Below are 22,217 nucleotides of genomic sequence, written 5' to 3'. Positions count from 1 at the left end.
TATAAAAGGTCAAATATGAAATAAAACGTGTAATCACGAAATTAGAAGTCAAAATATAATTCAAAATTTTAAATTGTGAGTCTAAAAGGTCAAACTATGGGATCATGAAGTCAAAGTAAGGAGTTAAAAATATGACAAAATGCAAATAATTGGTTAAAACGGTCAAAATGTGACTTAAATTTAGAACTATGAGTTTTAACATTTAAAATATTACATAAGAAGTCAAAATTAGGAGTTTAAATGCTCAAAGTATGAAATAAAAAGTCAAAATCCTAAGTTTGAGTCACAATAATGAGATGCATAATTGAAAATGTGAAATAAAACACAAATTAATTTCTTTTTCCTCATTCCTGACTTCTTATCTAAATACTTTTACTCCTTACTTTTATAGATTTTGTGACTCAACAAGGATTTCTTAAATCATCAGGATAAGTTCACATTTTTATACTTGAGGAAATCTGCAGACCTCAGACTGATGGACAGTTAGAACAGAGATATGAGATCATCTAGGGGGCCGGATTAAACTGTTCCACGGGCCGGATTTGGCCCCCGGGCCTTTAGTTTGACACCCCTGCCTTAAATGTTAGCCTTAAATAAGACAGATCACAGATAATGTCAGAAAGGTGTGGTTTAATCGTCACAGTTTTAGACATTTTTCTGTAGAAAGAAGAAAACAAATGACACTTGGTAGTCATAAAATATATTTATTCAACTAGTAAAACGTCCACTTCCAAATAGAATGACAACAGAAACTGACGGGACGGCCCTAACAATGATTGGCATAAGGCGTTGATTACAATCTTTCTGGAAATACATGGCATCGGCAACATTTTCTTCATTGTTTCACAAATGTGGCCCAAACTAGAGGACTTTAGGACCTGGTGGAGACTTTCTAAATGTTCCTTCTATACATAGTCTGCCTCTACGCTGACTCTCTAATCTCATCTGTTGGCAGGTTCACTCCTTCCTTGGCAGGCTAATTTCTTCCTTGGCTTCATGCGGTAGCCACTGTGGCGTTGCCTGAATGGCTAATGTGCGTTTTAAGCTTTAGCACCCCACACACACATGGGTTTGCAAAACAACACTTGAATTTTTGCAGAGGAGGGTCAGTCCTCTCTTTTGCTATATTATCATCAAAAATGCAATGACCTTTTGGTTGCACAACAATCAGAAATCACTTAAGACTTATTTTGCATAAGCTTTCAGGCTAAAAAATAATCCTTAATAAGAATAAAAACACAACACGGGATGACAAACATGAAAGATTGAAGATTACACTGTAAAAACAGAGAAATGAGCCGTTGTCGTGGTGTTAACTACCGGTTAAACTCTGTCCTCATGTCCTTGGTTGCTCTACACTGAATTCAGATCAATAAGCAGGTCAGCGCCTATAGGCATCGTGTCTGCACGAGGCCGTGTCTGTGTGTGTGCCAGAGGGGGATTTTCCGAGTCAATCGGTTGTGATGGAGGCGGCTGCAGCGTTTCATTAAGCTGCTGTGATGCAGAGGCTTGCAGTCGCTCAGAGATTAGAGACAGACTGGCAGCGGGAGTGTGTGTGTGGGTGCATCTTTTTCTTTCCCCTCCTCACAGATGGTGATATCCTCCCCCTACACACTGTGACTAGCCCTCTGATTCACGCTGCCTGTAAGAGCAGCATTATGAGGATGATTCTTCTTCTTTTTCCATGTGATGTTTCTCACAGCACACGCTGTCGTAATGCATCTGAAAAAGCGGGCACCAGATGCTGGATCCCAGTTAATGTGTCGCAGCCACCGTGAAGTGTTTGTCTTAGAAAATAAATTATGACAGGGCATGTTTGCTGGCTTACAACACACATACAAACAGAGAGGAAAATCCTGCAAGGGCTCCATCTCACAGTTACACAGCCCTGTGTAAAAAAGCAAAGGGCCACAGGAATTTAATTTCTTCTGGACGGAGAGAGAGATATGTGTGCTTTGTGGCTCACTGCTACAGAGGTAACTCCGGGCGTTTGACTAAAGGCTGGGGGAAGGGAGAGGGCAACAGGGCAGAAAGGGCACGACAGGGGGAGGGGAGTTACTTGAAGGAGGCACGGATGGAGCGACCCTTGAGCGGCTGGGGAGGGCGGTAGTTGTCCACCATGCAGCACTCGGCCTCGCCCTCAGCGGAGAAGAGCAGGCTGCGGAATCTGGCCATCTGTGAAAGAGAGAAGACGGTCGTGATCAGTTACGCTGATCTCCTGTGACTGCCACTCACAGACGATCAGTCGTCCCATCGCAGAGTCACCAGTGGAATTCATGCTCTATGAATTTAAGTCAAGCACTCATATTATCTGTATGTAAGGGAAAAATACATAACATGTATTCTTATACCAGTAATTAGATGAGAAACTAACCCTCAGGCATCACGTTAATTTACTACCCTTTAAAGCCATTAAGGACAAAAACGTCCACTTCCAAAAAACTGCTGTAAAAACTTAGCAGATTAATATTTTTTCTGCTTTTTTGCATAAATCTCTTAAACAACTTCAGCTGTGCTCAAAACTACCAAACATTCAATCATTTTGAGGATTTTAACCCTATAAAATTACCCCACCCCTCCAACATAAGTTATGTGGAAAATAATGACTGTTTTGTGTGTTTTTTTAAGAAAAAATATGACCATCCCGTCATCAAACTGGCATTTAAAGGGTTAAAATCCTGAAAAGTATTCAATAATTGATTGTTTTGATTAGAACTGGAGTTGATCAAAAGATCTGACCAAAATCAGCAGAAATTGTTTTATTGACATTTTTGGAAGTGGACGTTTTTGTCCTTAATGACTTGAGAAGGTAGTAAATTTTAAATCAGATGCTACACAAAAACTAAAAATGCATCAACGTCAATATTTTGGCTAATCATTGACATGTCCAAGCTGGATTTAGAAATAACGCCCCAGCCATCCAACATTGGATTAAAGGAAGATTTCACATTTTTTCACAACATTGACTTTTAGTAATCAAACTGGCATTTCAAGGGTTAAAATTTGTGTTCGTGTTATGATTGAATGGATTTAACTGCCAGACTTTGTTTGTCAATAAAGTTGAATTAAAAAAAAATGTTAAACTGGGAATACATCAACTCGCACTGGCAAATTATTGCACTTCCTTCTGAGAGACATTCGGCGTCTCAAAGCGGTCTGTGAGAGTGGACGTCAGAGATACTCCGTCTGCAGCCGGACCCCTCCCAGTTTTTGAGATTTTGGTTTTATTCGAGGCAAACTGGCTGTTTTAATAATCAAGTCTTTATGCTTACCACAGAGCTAACTGTTAGCCAGGCATCTTTATTTTAATTGTACAAGTACGTGAGTCATTCTTATGTCAAACTATTTCTTCGCATCCTGCAGAACAACTCTGTTATGTTGACATGAGATTTCTCATTAACTCTGGCTGATGAGTGAGCCCACGATGGTGCATCCGTGTTCACAGGGACTTACCATTAACTACAAAATGTTCCTGCTTGTTTGTTTACCCTCCAACAATTAGCTAACAGGTCATCATTAAGGAACTGCACTCATTACTTTACAGTTTCCTCCCCATGAATGACTTCCATGTCATTATCTCCCTAAACAGCCTTCTATGCACCAAGTCTAAAGGTTAAGTCAACACCTCTCACATGTTTACCCTTGAGACACCTCCTCTCTGCCATGAAATAAACATTTGACCATGCTGTTAGTTTTCTCATGGTCTATACACTCAGACCACAAGGACAGACCCTCCTGTTGGTTTACATGAGTGTGTGGTAAGAGGTCAAATAACCACTCCAACAGCAGGATTAGCAGTAATTTTAGAGGTAAATGCTCAGCAAATGCAGGTGTTTGCTCTGTGGTTACACAGTTATGGATGAAATCACACAGTGAAGGTACCTCTTCACCCACTGACAGTGATTTCCTGTTCACTTCCCACATACTGACACACAAAAACTGTGGTAAGGCCACCTCACCAGCGTCTATGTGAACTCATGTTTGTCCTGGTTCTCGTGCCTTTTGCAACATTTTTAAAGTGAAGTGGGCCTCTGTGTTGCCCGTCCTCCTCATGACAGAGGTTTCTTCTTCTCCTCGCAGCCTCAAAGCTGATCTGAACAATTAAGCCCTTGATGTAGATCGTAGTTTGAGAGAGGGTTTGAAGCAGGGTTATTTTAGACTGCGGGCACGCAGCCAATCCCTCCGCTAAGGCTGAATGGGCTCTGTGAGAAACACATACCTGCTCACAGCTGACGCTGATTGGCTCCTTGCAGACGATCCAGGTGACGCTTTCCAGCAGAGGGGGTGTGGTCAGGGAGCCGTCATAGGTCCAGTAGTCAAGGCAGCCGGGGAGCAAAGAGGCAGGGTCGAAGCCTGCAAAAGTGGTCTGCTTCCCCTGGAAATAATAAGGGAAAATGAAAAACAGGTCAACCATATACATCATCATAAATCATCAATAGGAGTTTAAAATATTGAAATTGTTTCAGAAGGTTTCACTAAAATAGATTTTTTAAAAATGGTATTTTTGCAACAATGTCTTAAAATTTTCACAGAATTTATTGGTAATGTCTTGGAAATTTGAGGGGAATTTTTTGAGTTTTACAAATGTTTAATAATTTTCTCAAGAGCTTTTAGAGGAAAAACATATTTTTCGTGAAGATGACTTAAAAGTAAAGAGGTAATTTTGTTCTGTATTGTGCAGTCCCAAACAATTGGGAGGAACTAAAAATGCATTACAAATTAAAGCTCAGGTCTCAGGAGGTTAACTAACTTTACTAAACTTATAAACTAATTTCACTTCTCAAGAATGACCCATGCTATTTAAAAATGACTGGTTCAACAGTCTATTGAACTTAGTGTTGCTGACAACGCCAGATCTGTTAGCCAGTTAATTGCAAATAGGGATGCCCGCGGTTAGCCAGACTCAAGATTTATGATTTAGTTATCATCTTTTAAATAAACACAGCCCCAAAATCCTGGTCAAGTGCTCTTTAAAAACTGTAATAAAGCCTCCCACCACTAGTAGCTGCTGTAGCTTCAGTTAATAGCATTACCTTCCCGCCATAGCTTTTACCTGCCGCTCCACTGGGCGTTAACATAGGTAGCTTAGCATTTAGAACTGCAGGAGCAGCGTGTTATGGCTGTATTTGGAAATAGAATTGAGAATAAAGCTGTATGTAGGCCGTTGAGGGTTGTACTCGTGTTTGACTACTCAACTAAAGTGACCACATTAAGCAAGATATTTATCTGCAAAGAGGATCAGGGGCTGGCAGAGCTAACTGCTAACTTTAGCCACATTACTGAGACTCACATCCAATGACACAATGACGCTGTTATCAATTTGACTGTTTTCTGAGCATTTTTCTCTTCCTTAGACTTGTTGTAAAATGCAATTTAAAAGCACGTTTAGTTTCCTGGGAATACCTTTAATGGTAATATTTGTTATGCGCCACCAATCAACCTCTGAGAATCTTCTCATGTTCTTTGAGAACTTCCCAGTGACGTTTGAAGGTTGAAATATGCACCCCTAGTCGTTACTATCAAAACAATTGTGAAAGCAGTGTTTTTACATAAACGTACTTTTGCCTTGATGCTGTCAAAGACGTCGAGAACCTTCTGGAGGCTGGCATTCTTAGCACCGATCTGTGAAAAACAAAAATGTTTGATGTAAATCAAAGGATCGTCAGCATACAGTGCTATCTGATGCAGCAACTAAACACTGTTTTACATGTTTTTTCGCCTCAGTCGCGGCTACTGACCTGCAGGAAGACTCCAACGACAGCCAGGCCATCAGGCTGGCTGGCAGCCTCACCAAAACTTGGGTATTTGGTGTTCCAGTGCACAAGATGGAGCTGGGGGAAAATATTATCAATGCTTGTTAAACAAAGTCTTGATTCATTAGCAGAATAGTGGAAATCACATCGTTTGTTGTCTGATATCTGGACAAAGTTCAAGAGTTTTAACAGCTGAACTGAAATGCAGATAAACTGGATTGATAAAGAGTTTTAATGAAGCTTTCTGTAAAATTACTTGACCCAAGATGAAAAAAGAGCTTTGCACATCTGTTTCACAACACAGGTCTGTAAAAGGCAGAGTGCCCAGTAAAGTCTTTCAACATATCTACTCTCAGTCAGGAAGCTGCTGTTTGTTAAGCTGCTGATTAAGATCTGATTAAGATCTGATTGGCTGGTTTCAGGTGTTTTCAAATGGGAAAATGTGCAGGAGTTTTCTTGGAAAATTGCTCAGCTCAACATTATGGAAACTGAACTGGTAAACACAACTAAATCTTAGTATTATTATGTGTGTTTGACCCAAATGATGAGTGAATTTCTTCTATTAGAGCAGCACTGCTCCTGACAAACGTTTCAGTTCCACTTAAATAAAAAACAATGATTAATTTGATCTGCATTATCTCAGTAGTATGACAGTTTTGTTGCCAAGGGTTAATCAGTTGTCTGCATGATATCTTTATGGTATATTAGATTTCATTATTTCCTCAGAAGACATGAAAAACTTCTGATGGCTCATTCTGCACCGGTATTCGCTAATTTTGCATCCAATGAACGGCCTCTGAAAATATTAGGACCTAATTGATCTTATATGTATAAATATGTATTTGTGGGTGAACACACGTATGAATAAATATATAATTACAAATAGAAATATAAAAAAAATATTTTAATCGTTAAGAATCTATAACCATATATTGTTTAGCATCTATATACATTTTTGCTGTCAATTATTTTGTTAGTTTCTGTTGATTTCAGAAATTGTACTGTCTTAAACTAATAATTATCTTCCTGTTTGGATCCATATCGGACTTTTTTGGTGGGGAAAAAAATTAAGGAAGATAAAAGTTTATGAGATGAAACTATCAACAGAAAAAAAATCTTGTAATGGCCTGAAACAGAAATAAAGGAGCAATAAAAAGGCAAATCTTTGATAGCACAACTGTTCCACTGAGCTGTCTGTTCGTTTTTCAAACTGAAATAAGTCTTTAAGACGCTGTGGTGGACTTATTTAACACCAGTGTGGTTTACAGAGCTTAAACTGTGTGCTAAAAGTGACAATAAAGCATGCAATCAATGCACCAATTATGGACCTTCTAGATCATTCTAGATATAAAATGTGCCAAATCTTCTCCACCAATGCCCAACAGCTGATTCTGCCATTGACTCTTTGGTATTTGGTGGATTGGATTATTGAAGTTAAAAAGACATAAATTTAAGAATTTATTCATTTAACAAACAGGAGCCCAATTACCAAATCTTCATGGGCGCAACCCACATACTCAGCTCTGCTGCTCATCCTCCAAATGCATGATCCTTACAAAAGTGGCATCATACATAAGGGTAGTAAAACCAGTATAAGATTTACTGCCAAGAGGCATTGTTACAACTAAGAAATAATCTACCAATCACGAATTTCCTTACTTTTTGTGCTAAGTTTATATATGTGAATATATATTTAAATGTTGTTACCTGTTTAGAATAAAAATGCCACATACAGAGAAGATCAGAAGTGTCTTTGTTTTTGCTCCTGTGTCGTCTTTATTTACCAGTCCTGTCTGTTTATGGTCATCATTAACCCTACTCTGTGTGCCTCCATACTCCCTGATAACTCAGTTATTCTTAGTGAAACGGCATTCTGTCAGACATTTAATTGGAACTTTAAAAAGCTGCTGCATAAATAAATCAAATACTGCAGTATGATCGTCATGTTAGCTCAGATATCTACCTCTGCAGGATATTTGGTCCCAGACACGGTGTGTTCAGAGCCCCTGTCGTCAGCGCCTCCCCAGTGGAAATGAAACTGCTTGAGCCTGTAGGTCCCCGAGATTGGTCCGTCTCTCAGAGCTGCAGAACAGACAGACACATCAGTTCATCCCACATGGAGAGTGGGCATCGCTACAGACATTCTTCATGCTTCTACTGTGCAACATTGTTTAAAGCAACGGTAAAAATAGACTTCTGAAAACATAAGGAAAAGGTTAAGAGGGGTGAGTAAGACGTGAGTATTTACACTCACAGTCACAGACACTCGTGTCACCGTGACAGACTTCCTTTTTCATGGAAGCAGACTCAGTTCCTGTTATGTAAGACGGTCAGATAGAGCGTCACAATCAGTCTGAAGCGACGTCCAGGTATTGTTAACATCAAGCCTCCTTTCAGCATTACATAATATATCTATTTGCAGGTAGCAAAGTTGTTGAAAGCGTTGCAGATAATCCTGTATATTGTTCTATTTTTGGTGCGATGTTACACCATAGAGGCAGACTTCCCTCTCCTGGTTCCTATAGAGTCAGCCTTAAATGATAAGAAGGAGCAGAACAGGTCTCAGAGCATCCTGAGGCCTAAAGGGATTACTGAAAAGTAGAAATAGAGGTAGAGGATGTGATATTAATCTTTTCCTTGTATACACTCATGCTGCATGACATGATGTATGACTGTGAGACGCAGACTTAGTCTGTCCTTTATTGAGACGGGCTGGGTGGAAAATAAGAGCGGTGAGAATTAAGAGGGCTCTAATTCATCCAGGGCGCATTTTTATGAATTCTGTTTTGGCATCACATTGTGTGTCCGGTAGAACTAATCCATGTGATCGTGTCGATTATGTAATCCTCATTACTTTTCATCAAGTCAGCTAAATCCAAAACATACAAACAAGTACAAGCAGAAAAATAAGAATACATATGGCATCATGGAAGCCTCCACTTGTTTCTGACATATTTAACTGTTAATATTGTTAGACTATTTTATTATTATGTTATGAAAGCAGGTTACTTTTGCTCTATGCTCAGGCACATTATGGCTTTTTATGCATTATTAATCTCTGTTTTTTCTAAAATATTTTCTGATGTAGTTTTTTATTATTTCTATAATAGCTGGGAAAGAAAAAGATTGTTACCAAAAAGTCCGTTTGGGGAATGTTTTTAAGGGGGGCTGAGATAAATTAGGGGGGCTTAAGCAGATCTAAAATGGGCCTGAGGTGTCCCCAATGTAAGATGAGCACATTTCTAAGGAAGCAAACCAGAGAGAATTAGAATTTGAACACTGCCAGAAGAAAATAGTTAAATCATCCACAATAAAACTAGGTAATGTGAGTTTTACTCCACAAAATGTGTTTTTTCTACTAAAGCCTGTTTTCTAACATAGTGGTTTTGCAATACATTCATTCAACCTTTATTTAATCTCAAGATGCCATTGAGAGCATGCTCATTTACAATGACGTGGAGAGCACATTAAAATAATATATGGAAGACAATAAATAAGCAAGGAGGAAGAAACACAACTGCAAATAGACATCGATACTTGAGAATAATTGGAGCACAGTTTTAAAACAGTTACAAACATGTTCAGTAGTTCCTTAACATGTTTGGAAACTGTCCTATGTTAATAACTGAGCTTAGTTTTAGTGTCTGCTGCACAGTATTCCAGCTGTGGGCTGCACAAAAGCTGAAAGATGTTTCTCCAATTTTGGTGTTTACTCTTGTAACTTCAAGCATTACCAAGTCACTTGAACGGGTTTGATAACGGCTAGTGGACACGTTCAATAAAGAGGTGAGGGATAATGGCAGACGTCCAGACAGAGCTTTATAAGTAAAGAGTAACCAATGCCTGTCTCGTCTAACTGATAATGAGGGCCAGCCCACTTTGTCATACAGATGCTGTGGTGAGTTGAGTAAAATAAAACACATCACCTTTAACATATAAAATAAATAGCTATAAAAGCAATTTTTACAACATAGCTGTCAGACGTTAGAAAGTCTGGTCTTGCAGTGTCTCTGTTATTCTTTATGAGGGGCTGAAATAAACTAGGGGGGCTTTGGCACTTTCGTTATTCACTGTGATGCTTCTGTGACCTACACAGGGGCCTAGCTAGGGATTTGGGGCCCCCAGAAAGAATACTACACAGGCTAAGCAACAAATTTTTATTAATATCTATGCATTTAAATGTATTTCTGAATAGGGCTGGGCAATTAATCACAAACTAGATTACATTAAAATATGGACTGCTGCAAGAAGTTGCATTATTTCTTTTACTTGAAATGTGTCGATATACCAGTTAAATAAATCTTTTTTTTTTTTTTTGCAGCAGCAGCAGAGATTTTCTGCACAATCTGCAAACATTCAAGTGTCAACTTTTTTATAATGGTTTACAAAAATCCTCCTTTTTGTTTTTTATGTATGTTTTTTTTAATCAAAGTTAGTGACATAAAAATAATAATGCCCTTAAACACAGCAGATGACTTCACATTTGCAAAAATAGTTAGCTCATTCTATCTAAAACTGATGAGGCCTAGCGTTACTTCACTGAAGTCAGACCTCATCCACCCCAGCCTCCTCCTTTATAGACTAAATCTTCACCTCCTCCACCCCAGCCTCCTCCTTTACAGACTAAATCTTCACCTCCTCCACCCCAGCCTCCTCCTCTATAGACTAAAGCTTCACCTCCTCCACCCCAGCCTCCTCCTTTATAGACTAAAGCTCCACCTCCTCCACCCCCGCCTCCTCCTTTACAGACTAAATCTTCACCTCCTCCACCCCAGCCTCCTCCTCTATAGACTAAAGCTCCACCTCCTCCACCCCAGCCTCCTCCTTTATAGACTAAATCTTCACCTCCTCCACCCCAGCCTCCTCCTTTATAGACTAAAGCTTCACCTCCTCCACCCCAGCCTCCTCCTTTATAGACTAAAGCTTCACCTCCTCCACCCCAGCCTCCTCCTTTATAGACTAAAGCTCCACCTCCTCCACCCCAGCCTCCTCCTTTATAGACTAAAGCTTCACCTCCTCCACCCCAGCCTCCTCCTTTATAGACTAAAGCTTCACCTCCTCCACCCCAGCCTCCTCCTTTATAGACTAAAGCTCCACCTCCTCCTCCCCAGCCTCCTCCTTCATAGACTAAAGCTTGTTGTGCCCTCACATTCAGATTCATGCTACTATGGACTGATTGCTTTGGAAATAATTTCATTGTTTTTAATGCACATGGTCTTATTTATGGAATTATTTATTGCTTGAATTTGTCGAAAAATACACAAGATTAACCCAAGAATAATTGCTTATTAAATTGGAATCGCAATATTTGGTGAAAAAAAAAAATCACAATTAGATTTTTTTTGCAAATCGTTCAGCCCCCTACTTCTGAACCACAATTTCTCAGTTTATGAGCAATATTTCTACTATGGTTAAATTAAATTTACTTGCATTATTTTGCAGCACTGGACTACAACGTTTGAATATTTTTAAGGGAGGAGCAGCCCCCTCCCCCGCGTGCTATGCCCATACACATTGATAAATTATGCCCTTTTTGCATTAATAATCTCTGTTTTTTTCTAATATAGTATTTTTTTCTGTGGTGGCTGGAAAATAAAGAGATATTTTAAAAGTACCTCAGATTTTTAAGTCTGGTCTGGCTTGTCCCTGTTGTTTGTTTAACCCTCTGGTACCCCTTGTGCCAAAAATGCACACTTAGTTGATATTTTTTTTTAAACTTTGTCCTCTTTCACATTAATATTATCATGTATTGTATTTTTTGTTCATTTTTGCACAGTTTTCAAAATTCTGTCCCAGCCACAACAATCAGCCCAACATAAATAAACCTTTTTTATAGCGTTAATATCCCTGCTATGTAAAAGTCCCCATTGAAACCCATTCAAACCACTTCTTTAGATCCATCCACCATTAAGGCATGAATCATGCATTTTCTGGTTTCTGGGCTTCATTTGAGAGTTGGGGCTTTATTTTTGCATTTAGACCATTTTTTCACCCTGTGACGCCACTTTTACCATATATGGGCGAGGGCAGGAAGTCCATGTTTGTTCCACCAGATTTCAGTGTTATACTGCCCTCTGCTCCCCTTCTCACTAACTCTCTGAGGGTTTGTTTCAGTGCAGATCAGTGTGTGAGTCTGTGAGTGTGTCTGTGCAATCATCAAAAAATAAGTTCTCTCATTTTCATGTAGTAACCTGCAAAAAAAATCATTTTTGTGTATTTTGCATCTAAAGATGCAGTGACATCATCAATGAAACATGGCATTTAAAGGGTTAAAAAATGAAAATGAATGAGTCTTTGACATTTATGGTTAGGGCTGACCTTAAATGAGAAAAATATAATTCAATGACAGGAAAACAATTTTAAATGTCTGATATTTCTAACATGATTTAAAGGAGTGCATTTATGCACAGAAGGGTGAAAAACGTGAGTATTTTAGAATAACTGACCTCACAAAAAACTAATAATGCATTTTAACCAATGATGCTACTAATCAATGACATATGCCAGGCTGCAGTCAGCCATAAATAAGTTAATCACTTACAGTGTAGTAGCTGCAAAAAAAAAAAAAACTATTTTTTTTCATCAAAAATGTTGTTTGTTTACATCACAAACATGGCAATTAAAGGGTTAAAAGTTATGACAGTTATTGAGTATTTGTTTTTTTGATAATGGCACAAGTTGATGAAACAAGGAAAAAAATGAAACAATTATAAATAAACTAATATAACTTTTATATTTACAGTAATATCCTCCCTGTGCATTTTTGCACTCTAGGAGGAAAATGAGGCAGAGATCTGTAGGGTACCAGAGGGTTAAGGAGGGCTGAGATAAATTTAGGAGCCATAAAATGGTTGTAAATGTTTCCACAGGTTGGCACACTTCTAGAGAAGTAAACCAGAGTTTATTTGCAGATTAAGCATTGCTTTTGCGATTTTGACCTCAGTGCCAGCAGAAAAGACTTGGCGTGGGAAAGGTTTCACTGAGGTTGCATTACCAATTCAATTAGTCTGCTTGCTTTGTACTCTGCTGAATGGAGCCCCTGCAGCCTATTCATCTACGTCTAAGATTCACAGCAAAAACACCAAATACTGCAGTAAAATAGATCCTGTTGTCATATTCGGGTGTTTTCTGCCTTCATTTCCAAGCAGAAGCAGCAGACCTGCTGGCTTCTCTGATCAGTGAGTTTCTTAAGCCTGAACTAGAGCCCATTATTAATGCCTTTAACTAAACACTGACCGAACAGTTGCATGCTCAGGCTCTGGATTGTGTAAGAGCTGCAGAAGTAACAGCGTCTGTTACACCTTAATGGCGCATTTCTGAGGTTGCTGCATCCTGTGAATCAGCATCAGGACCCTGCTCTGCCTCATAAAGCTCCTCTAATACCTGCAAATGCTGCAATCGTGATAAAAAAAAAGGGGGCACAAATGCGCTTTTCTCATCCACAAGGTCAGATCCTGCCCTGCGTATTTGTTAATCAGCTCCTGGATGTTGATATCAAGCCGAGCTGGCTCATACAGTATTAATGACACTAACTTGAGCTGTCGGAATCATCCGCGAAGGTCACTTGGAAGGAATGTCCGTTGTTGAGGATGTCCATGCAGGTGGAGGGGTCGTACTTCAGGCTGAGGGGCTTCAGCCCAGCGTCGAAGGATGCTTCACCAGGGACGATGTCAATGGGAGACTGGCGGGGTCCATTGGCAATGGGGAAGTTATTGGCCCATTTTTCGGGTCCTAGAAATCATTCAAACATAAAACTGTGATTCTTGTTACATCAGAATGCTGCTAAATTAGGCAAACTGCGCATTTTGATGGGATGCGCTTAAAACGCGCGTAAAAAGCCCCCCAGTGCGCACAGTTAAAAACCACTGCAGTGACCAGTGCTTCCATTCATCCTCTGCTGGTGTGACTGGTTCTCACCCCCCCCCCTCAGAAATGTAACCCCTCTATTACAGCGTGATACATGCAGTTGGTCTCACCGTTGTCCGGCGCGTATCCCCAAGACATTGTGACAGTGTGGCTCTCTGAGTGTCTGTACTCCGATAGAAAGCAGCCAGTGTCGTCCACCTGACAGCTGCAGAGCTTATATAGGCTCCCCAGTGAGCGGAGTGTCTATCAGCCCGCTGTTGGCCACATGATGTCCGCGCAATGACCGCGGGAGGAGTTTCGATGCGCCGCGACGCAGCGGCGCGCTGCAACACAGTGGATCAATGAGTCTCTCTCTCTCTCTCTCTCTCTCTCTCTCTCTCTCTCTCTCGTCTGTAGCAAAGCTTTCATTTAAAGCCTCGGTCCGATCAGATGGATGATTCTCCGATCAGCCGGACGGGTCCGACTCCTGCTCGTCCTGCAGGAAGTAACGGAATTACGTGGCAGCATGCTGCATGTGTCACCTTCAAACCGAAAGCTGTGAGCGACAATCACGGTGGAGATTTAAAGAGACCTGGATCATTTCTGAGAACAGCCCTGAGCTAATATCAGCTGTAGCCTGCACCTGTTGGACCCCATGGTTCTGGATAAAATGATCATTAAAACCCAAAAACATGAGCTGGTGTGTTAATTATGTAACAATAAAACAGCGCAGCATCACACACACACTCTTAATTCTTGGATTGTAGCAGATATTTTTGTATGTTGGCCATAAAAGGATTTATTATTTTACTACTGTGAAGTCAGCTCGACCTCCTTCTACAAACTGAGACTTTCTACATTAAATATTCTATTTCCTGAGGAACTTTTGCACAACCTGGCGCCCCCTATAGGCAAAGAGTAAAACTGTTACTCAACCAAAGAGCCAAACTGTTGAAAAATTTAGCAGGAGCCACAACCTAGGTGGTGAAAAACGGCAATTAAAATAAGTTAAAGGTGGAAAAAATGGTCAAAAAGAGACAAACACTGGGAGAAAAGCAGCGAAAATGGTTGGGAAGTGACCAAATAATGAGTTGAAAGTGACTAAAATGGGCAAAAATCAGAAAAAGGTGGGGAGAATGGGGGAAAAGTGGCATTTAATTGCAAAAGGCAGCTTTAATGGGCAAGAAGTGTCAAAAAGGGATGAAACATGAACAAAAATGGCCTTACAGCAGCAAACACTAGGAGAATAGTGGCAAAAAAATGGCAGAAAGTGGCTAAAATGGGTGAAAAGTGGCAAAAAATCAGTAAGAGGTGGTAAAAATGGTCCCAAAGTGACAAAAAAGTTACAAAAAATGAGTGGAAAGTGACTAAATTGGGCTAAAATCAGAAGAAAGTAGGGAAAAATTGGCAAAAAGTGGCATTTAATTGCAAAAGGCAGCTTTAATGAGCAAAAAGTGGCAAAAAACGGGGCAAAAAAATGCAAAAAGCAGGATAAACGTGTTAAAGAGGAGAAATGTGGGTGAAAAGTGGCAAACACTGGGAAAAAAGTGGCAAAAAATGTCAGAAAGTGGTAAAAATAGGTGAAAAGTGGCAAAAGCCTTTCAAAAAATGAGTTAAAAGTGACTAAAATGGGGAAAAAGTGGCATTTCATTGCAAAAGCCAGCTTTAGTTGGTGAGAAGAAAGGGGCAAAAAAAATGGCACAAAAGAAGGATAAAAGTGTCAAAAAGGGGAGTAAAGTGACAAAAAAGTGGCCAAAATGGGCTTAAAGTGTCAAACACTGAGAGGAAAGTGACTCAAATGGGCAAAAATCATAAATAAGTGGCAAAGTTTGGAAATTAGTGGCATTTAATTGCAAAGGGCAGCTTAAATTGGCAAAAAGTGGCAAAAAAGGCAACAAAAAAGGGCAAAAAATTGCAAAATGTTTTTTAAGCATAATTTCCCCATTTGTGAGCGATATTTTTATTATGGTTAAATTAAATTTACTTGCATCATTTCGCAGCGCTGGGCTATACCATTTAGACGTTTTGAAGGGAGGAGCAGAGGCCCCCAGTATTTATTTTACTCTAGTTCATACATATTTCAGTCTGTTGACCCATTTATTTTGTTGTTTTTGATTCAATAATGATCCTGATCACTAAGAGAAATTAGATAAAAACACACTGTTCATTGCAGGCTCCTCAGGGCCCCTCTCTGCTGTGGACCCCGGTAATCAGTACCTTTTCCCCCCTGCACGCCCCTGGTGCAGCACAGTAATCTTTTAGTTCAAACTATCTCGTTTTTATAACTGTGGGAAGTCAAATTTATGATTGAATTTGAAACTCGTTTAACTGCTCAGTACTTGGGTACGTTTGGCCTGGGTCCATGAATCCATGAACAGGGAGGTTTTCCTTGGAGCTGACGGCTGAAGTTCAAGCAGCCATTAAAAATGACAGTATAAGTGAGCTGATCTCTTTCATGATAGGCTTATTCTCTGGCTCATAGAGACATTTGCAGTAGCTCTATGTTTATCTTACATCTCTTCACAGGAGTTTAAAGCAGATAGTTTTAGGAAATTTGAACCAGGGTTTGCACCACAGCTTGGTTACCTAACTACTCCATTAAAGGCAGTAGCATGGTATCAGTTCATGTGAGTTGAATTAATAATATGTGAAGATAACAGTGTCTTTGGAACAAGAACTGTTGTACTGGACAGGAGAGGTATCTGCTCAGCTCAGCAGACAGATAACAACACGGTGAAGGTCTGCAGACCATGATCTGCCTATCTGTGTAACAGCACACCGAAGGATAAACTAGAGAGCAAACTCAGTGTCCCTCTAATGCAGGCAGAGAGTATCAGTCAAAATTTCATCTGCACAATCATTTTCAATCCCCCAAACCTTATTGACAAATATAACACCAAAGCAGTGCAGTTTAAAGGGTCATAAACTAATTTATCTAAATAATGTTTGATAGCCAGTCTAGTTATTCTGCTTTGCTGCAGCACGGAGGAATAATCAGCCAAGAATCCACGTCTTTCATGCTGGTGGTTTAGCCATACAGCTTAGTGTTGAAGGGCTCACCTGTTAGGAACTGACCAATGTGGTACGATGGCGCCACCTGCTGTTGGTTAGTGAGACTTGAAGGCTCATGGTGCAAACCCATGGCTGATAAATTTATGTTATTTTCTACCAGGTAACTTCATTTCTGTGGTTTATGCTTGATCTAAAATGAATAGGCTCCCACCAGGTTATTTTGGTAAGATCAGTATAATCCAGTACATGAGCCTGAGGGACTGTTGGTTTGAGAGACCATGATGATTTTAAATTCCACTATGTTTAAACGCATACGCCCACCCTCTGTCCTTTCCTGACCCAAGATAAGGTCAGATCTTCAGGGCAAAGCAGGGTTTGACGGTGTCTTTTTTTTGTCACTTGTAAAATTGTTTGAATGTAAAACAAAGTTTGTTCTTTACAGCGGCCTATTGCATCCACTTGAAAATAAAAAAAATCCTCTTGTTTTTATGACATAACTATCTCATAAAAACAGGAAAATCAAACATAAATGTAAAAAATCCTGTTTTTACAAGATAGTATCTCGTAAAAAACAGGAAAATTAAAAATAAATAAATTCCTGTTTCTAGGAGATAGTTATGTTGTTAAAAACAGGAGGATTTTTTTATTTTCAAGTGAATGCAATAGGCCACCGTAGTTCTCTGCTTATACTGAAATTAAATACAACACACACACACACACACACACAAAAGAGAAAAAACAAACAAAAAAAGTCCGCTGGATTTTATTCAGTCTGTATTCTTTATCTTTCTTCTTATTTATTCATTCGTTAATATTTGCTCATTCAATCATTAATATTTTGCCTTTCACTGTTATTTCTCTTTATGACTCCTTTTTTAAATCAATTTTTAAAAATAACCTGTTTTCCCACCTTGAAATATTTAACTGTCGTCTTTTCAAACTTATTGAAATTCCCGGTTTTGACGTATTTATGTTTGTTATAGTTGCATAAACAGTTTGCGAGCTGCTGCCGTGGAAACCAACTCACGTCGCCTACTGATGACGTAGCTGCAGACGCACGTTCTTACCAGCACGTGAGGATATCAACAGCCGTCCACCGCCATAGATATATCTGATATCTGTGTTCACCACGCTGTCGTTACGGTCTGTCTGCATGAATCTGGTTTCATACTCCTCGTTGAACTGCTCACAGTAGATAGTTTACAGTTCATCGGTGACTCCATGACGAAGCCTCATGTTAGACTGAGACGAGCTAACAGCTACCTAGCAACAGCCTGCTAGCTCTATGTAAACGCCTGGGTTCTTCCTGTGTTTGTCTGATAGTCAGAGATTAAAGTGTGACTTCTTTTAAGACCAGATTAGTCAGGGACGTGGGTGAAACATGTTCAGGTGACATGAACGAAAACATGTCGGTAACTAAAGCTCTCTGTGCTTTTAAAGGACTTCCACAGTCTACCTCTGTTCATCTAAAGACAGTCGCTGCTTTGGTGCTAAATTCATTTTTCCTTTTCTTTTTTATTTCTTAGATTTATTTTTACTTGAAACAAAGTTAAAAAGGTCTTTAGATAGAGATGATCAGTGTTATATTTTAATGGAAAAAAGTATGTGTTTCCGGGTAGTCACTTTTAAAAAATGATACCAAGTGTTTTAAACGCTACAGTTTCAGCTATTCTGTGATCACTGCTATCAAAAATACCATTAAATAAAAGTTTATCTGTTTCAGTCAGAGGTGTAGAGAGTAGATCATAGAAACAAGGCGAACACTGGAAGTCAAACAGCTGAAAAAAAAAAAACACACAAGCAAAAAACCCACTGACAACTGTAGGACAGTAAATAACAGCCAGTGTGTTTGTGTAACCTAGAGCTTATGCAGGAGTTTACCTGCAGTTTTTGGTGACTGAAAACAAGAAGTTACTTAAATATGGAGTAGGATCAGGGCCAGAGAAGGAGGTCAAATAAGGCTGTGCACTTTAACATTAAAGTCAACATGAGGACAATAAAAGTCTAAATTAAGAAAATCAAATCAAAACTTAATAGATGATTAAAAAAACGACTGTACCCATGAACACATTAAACTTTTTCAAAACTGTGATTTAACAACAGAGATGTTTTTTCTATTTTGGCTCATAAAACAGTAAAGCACTTTAAGATCTTATTACTATTATTATTATTATTATTTTAGTCTAATAAGGCTTTACTTTATCATCAATTTTTCCACTTTTAAATTAAATTGTGTTTCAGTTTTATTGACAAAATTTTGGGGGCTGTAGTCAACCAAAGAAAAACTTGGTTGACTAAAATCGCACAAGATCATCAATTAATCGATTAGTCATAGGACAGACCAAAAAAACCAAAAAACCCTTCATGTTATTTCTACCACAGACTCATCACTGACAGTGTAGTCAGTGCATCTAGGTGCTAATTAAAATTCAAAATAAACCCAAAAAGGATTCTTCCAATTAAAGAAGCACGTGCGATTGTTCCACCAATTGGATTTTGGTTGAACATGAGGTCATCGACCAATTAATCGACCAATCGACTTGAGGCTGTCAGCCTTAAAAATGTCAACATCATTGTCGACATTTTGACTGTAATCTTGAAGCAGTAGTTCAACCTAAATCTGTTCATTTCAACTTCTCTCTCGTGGTTTTTACTTTAATCTTGAAGTGCATTATTTATATAGAAACATCTTAACGTATGATTCTAAGGACTTACAGTTCTGTTTCTCTGGTTATCCAGTTAAATTGATTTTTAGTAGTATCATGTCAAAGTTTTAGTTTTAGTGTCTCCACAATCTGAAATTTTGTTAAATCAATTAATCAGAAATTTGGTTGTAAGGAGAGAGAGGATATTTTACAGTTTTGGTCAAATAAAAAAGAGTGAATTGTTACGTCCCTTATTTCTGTAACATCAGATTATAAATAGGACTCAGATTTCCCAGTTTTCAGCATTTCGAGGCTTTGGCTGAGAAAAATGTACAAAGTGGAGAGAATATCTGTTAGATTGCTGCTCACCAGTTCTATGAGATTATCTATATAATAATGTAACATATCTATAGACTTATTGATCTGTGTAATATATGTGCCTCATTTCTCTGTGTTTGCAGTAAAATTAATCTGAGGTACACAGATGCTATAGTTTCCTAAAAGTTCTAGAATGATCATATTAGTATTATATTTGCTAAGGAAGGTCCTCACTAAGGTTAGCAAACAAAATCAAGAATTTTCTATATGAAATGTTTTTAAGCAGTGCGATATCTGGTAGTTTTAATTGTTTATTTTTTAAATCATTTATTGTATCAAATTGAACCATAGTTAAAAAATCTTCAGTCATATTTTTACTAAAGACGAAGGAGAGAGGACTTAATAAGTTAAACATGGGTAACATTTTGATGGTGAAATATTGACAGTGTTTACAGTTTGATTGCACTTCTTGTTGATAAAAAAAAAACTAAGTTAATTACGGGTGCCTGGGTCTTGTACTTTTTTTGGAATGGCAGAAAACAGCAAAGGTTGAATCTGACCAAAGTTTAAACATTTCTTATGTTGACAGTTGTACTGCTTATTTTCATCTGCAGTGTCCATATTCGCATAAAATGTCCAATTTGATTTTATACTCTGTTTACCCATGTGTATCCTAGACTACACCTCTGCATATACCTGCAATTGCAGTTCCTGATATGATATTGCATTATTTTTATAAAGTTCTCACCAACCCTAAAATTAGTTGCAACACAAAAACTCCAAAAAGGTTGACAGGTCTATTTTTGTTTGTTATGAAATCATTAAAGGATAAAATTCTGTTGTAAATCTTAATTTACTGCTTGACTGACATGTGACTGGTGTGTTTTATGCGTTGTCACTTTAATCAAGCTTATTCGTGTAACCTGAACCTCTGAACCTCTTGACCCCGATCCTTTTTTATAACTTGATGTCTCGAGGAGGGAGCTTGTGGTGATTTTCGTATAAAGAGCACCGAGCTAAGATCAAATCAGGAACAAACACAGCAGCCTTGATTTGAAACCACTGAAGAAGAAAACACAGAGGCTATGGTTAAGACATTTTTTTGGCAGCCTTTCCAAACTGTTTTTTTTCTTTCCCCAGGCATCATGGGAAAGAATAAACAAAAAGGCAAAAAGCAGAAGAACGTCTTTCAAGTTGCAAACAAGCATTTGAAAAACAAGAACAAAGCGAAACCCGTCACAACAACACTCAAACACGTAAGATCTCTCATCTGTTCTTCTCTTCCACGTTGTTTGCATCCTGCTCTGTCTTGATGTTGTTTGGCACCTGTTTGAGTGTAATTTTTGATTTTACAGATCAACGCAGTGAAAAATGAGAAGGTGGAGAACCTCAATCAAATCTTCACTGAAGTCCAGAGGGATGTTAAGAGCGTTTCAAAGTCGGTGGCTCCTGAAGCGAAGAGACAAACACAGGTAGAGGTGTGACGTCGTGTTTCTACTTGAACATCTTTTTTCCTCTTCATGTACTTGAATATATTTCATTTTGTCTTCTAGGTTGTCAGAGAGCCTCCAAAGGAATCTGTAAATGTTGACAATGCAGCTCAACTCTTTTCTCAACTATAATGGGTTTTAAAACTGGGACTTTCATAAACTCTCCACAGTGACCTGACTAATCAGCTGTGCCACTGTAGAACCCTCCATGATGTAAGGATAAAATACGGCTCTATTCCAACACGTGGACTCATCACGCCTGCGAAAAGACTGAGGAGGAGTAAAAATTATGAACTGTTGATCTGTGAGAGGAGAGATGAATTTCTGTGCTTGTTTGATTCTGTGTGCATGAATGTGCAGTACTGTCCTTTATGAAGACACAGATAAACTATAACTTAAAAAAGAAATCACTTTATATCAAAATAAGGTAGAGAAACAGTTCTGACAGTACCGAGAGTTACTAAATAAAATCCTGATAATTCCTGAGACTTTTTGAGAAATTTTCTGTGGACTTCCTATCCCATATACAGTGCTTAACAACCTGTCATATCCGTCTCAGAGACCATCCAGCATCATGAAGTGCTTTAATGCGGACTCTTTCATTTTCAGTCAGCTCTCCACGTTTTACCATTTTGAACAGGAATGAGGAATTTCAAACTGAATTCACCCAAATTTGAGCCGGCTCACTGGGCTTCTCTGAGAAGTCAGAAATGAATCAAGCATAACATTCAACCACTAAAACTCATTTTTCTGTTCAGGAATGACCGTAAATAACTATAAAATCTGACATTAATCAAGAAATATTAATGTCCTTTACTATTTTTTTCAGTTTTTTTGTAAATCAGTAAATTATAAAATCCATGGATAACAGTAATAACTCTATTTTAGTATTAAAAATATCATCTGGGTTAAAGAGCTTCTACATATTGGTGTATTAACCATTGCAGAAACATCACAAATGATTTTGGTAATTACCAATGCTGTTAATTTAGGGCAGCTGTGGCATAAACCTGACTTTGGGTGGTGGTTTATTAAATTTGTTGAGCACTGTATTTACTTATTTTAACTTTCTATCTCATATATCAACTTATAAAACATTATTTTAACTTTCTATCTCATATTTTAACTTATAAAACATTATTTTAACTTTCTAT

At 38.6% G+C, this 22,217-nt stretch overlaps 2 protein-coding genes across 2 annotated transcripts; one reads left to right on the top strand and one right to left on the bottom strand.

Moving 5' to 3' along the window:
* Nucleotides 1-688: 688 nt before the first annotated feature.
* Nucleotides 689-13,956, bottom strand: LOC121527616 (carbonic anhydrase 1). Its single transcript, XM_041814632.1, has 7 exons — nt 13,730-13,956; nt 13,287-13,484; nt 7,717-7,835; nt 5,739-5,831; nt 5,560-5,622; nt 4,220-4,375; nt 689-2,175 (listed from the first exon to the last, which is right to left on the bottom strand). The coding sequence occupies exons 1-7, from the start codon at nt 13,755-13,757 to the stop codon at nt 2,056-2,058; spliced, it is 777 nt and encodes a 258-aa protein (XP_041670566.1). The 5' UTR covers nt 13,758-13,956; the 3' UTR covers nt 689-2,055.
* Nucleotides 13,957-17,647: 3,691 nt separating this feature from the next.
* Nucleotides 17,648-21,549, top strand: rbis (ribosomal biogenesis factor). The gene is made up of 4 exons (XM_041813678.1): nt 17,648-17,753; nt 20,714-20,829; nt 20,929-21,045; nt 21,127-21,549. The coding sequence occupies exons 2-4, from the start codon at nt 20,719-20,721 to the stop codon at nt 21,193-21,195; spliced, it is 297 nt and encodes a 98-aa protein (XP_041669612.1). The 5' UTR covers nt 17,648-17,753; nt 20,714-20,718; the 3' UTR covers nt 21,196-21,549.
* The last annotated feature ends 668 nt before the right edge of the window (nt 21,550-22,217 follow it).

The sequence above is a fragment of the Cheilinus undulatus genome, linkage group 19 (genome assembly GCF_018320785.1).
Source record: "Cheilinus undulatus linkage group 19, ASM1832078v1, whole genome shotgun sequence".
NCBI classification, from domain to species: Eukaryota; Metazoa; Chordata; class Actinopteri; order Labriformes; family Labridae; genus Cheilinus; species Cheilinus undulatus.
Note: the sequence above shows the minus strand (reverse complement) of the source record. Positions and strands in the feature narration are given on the sequence as shown.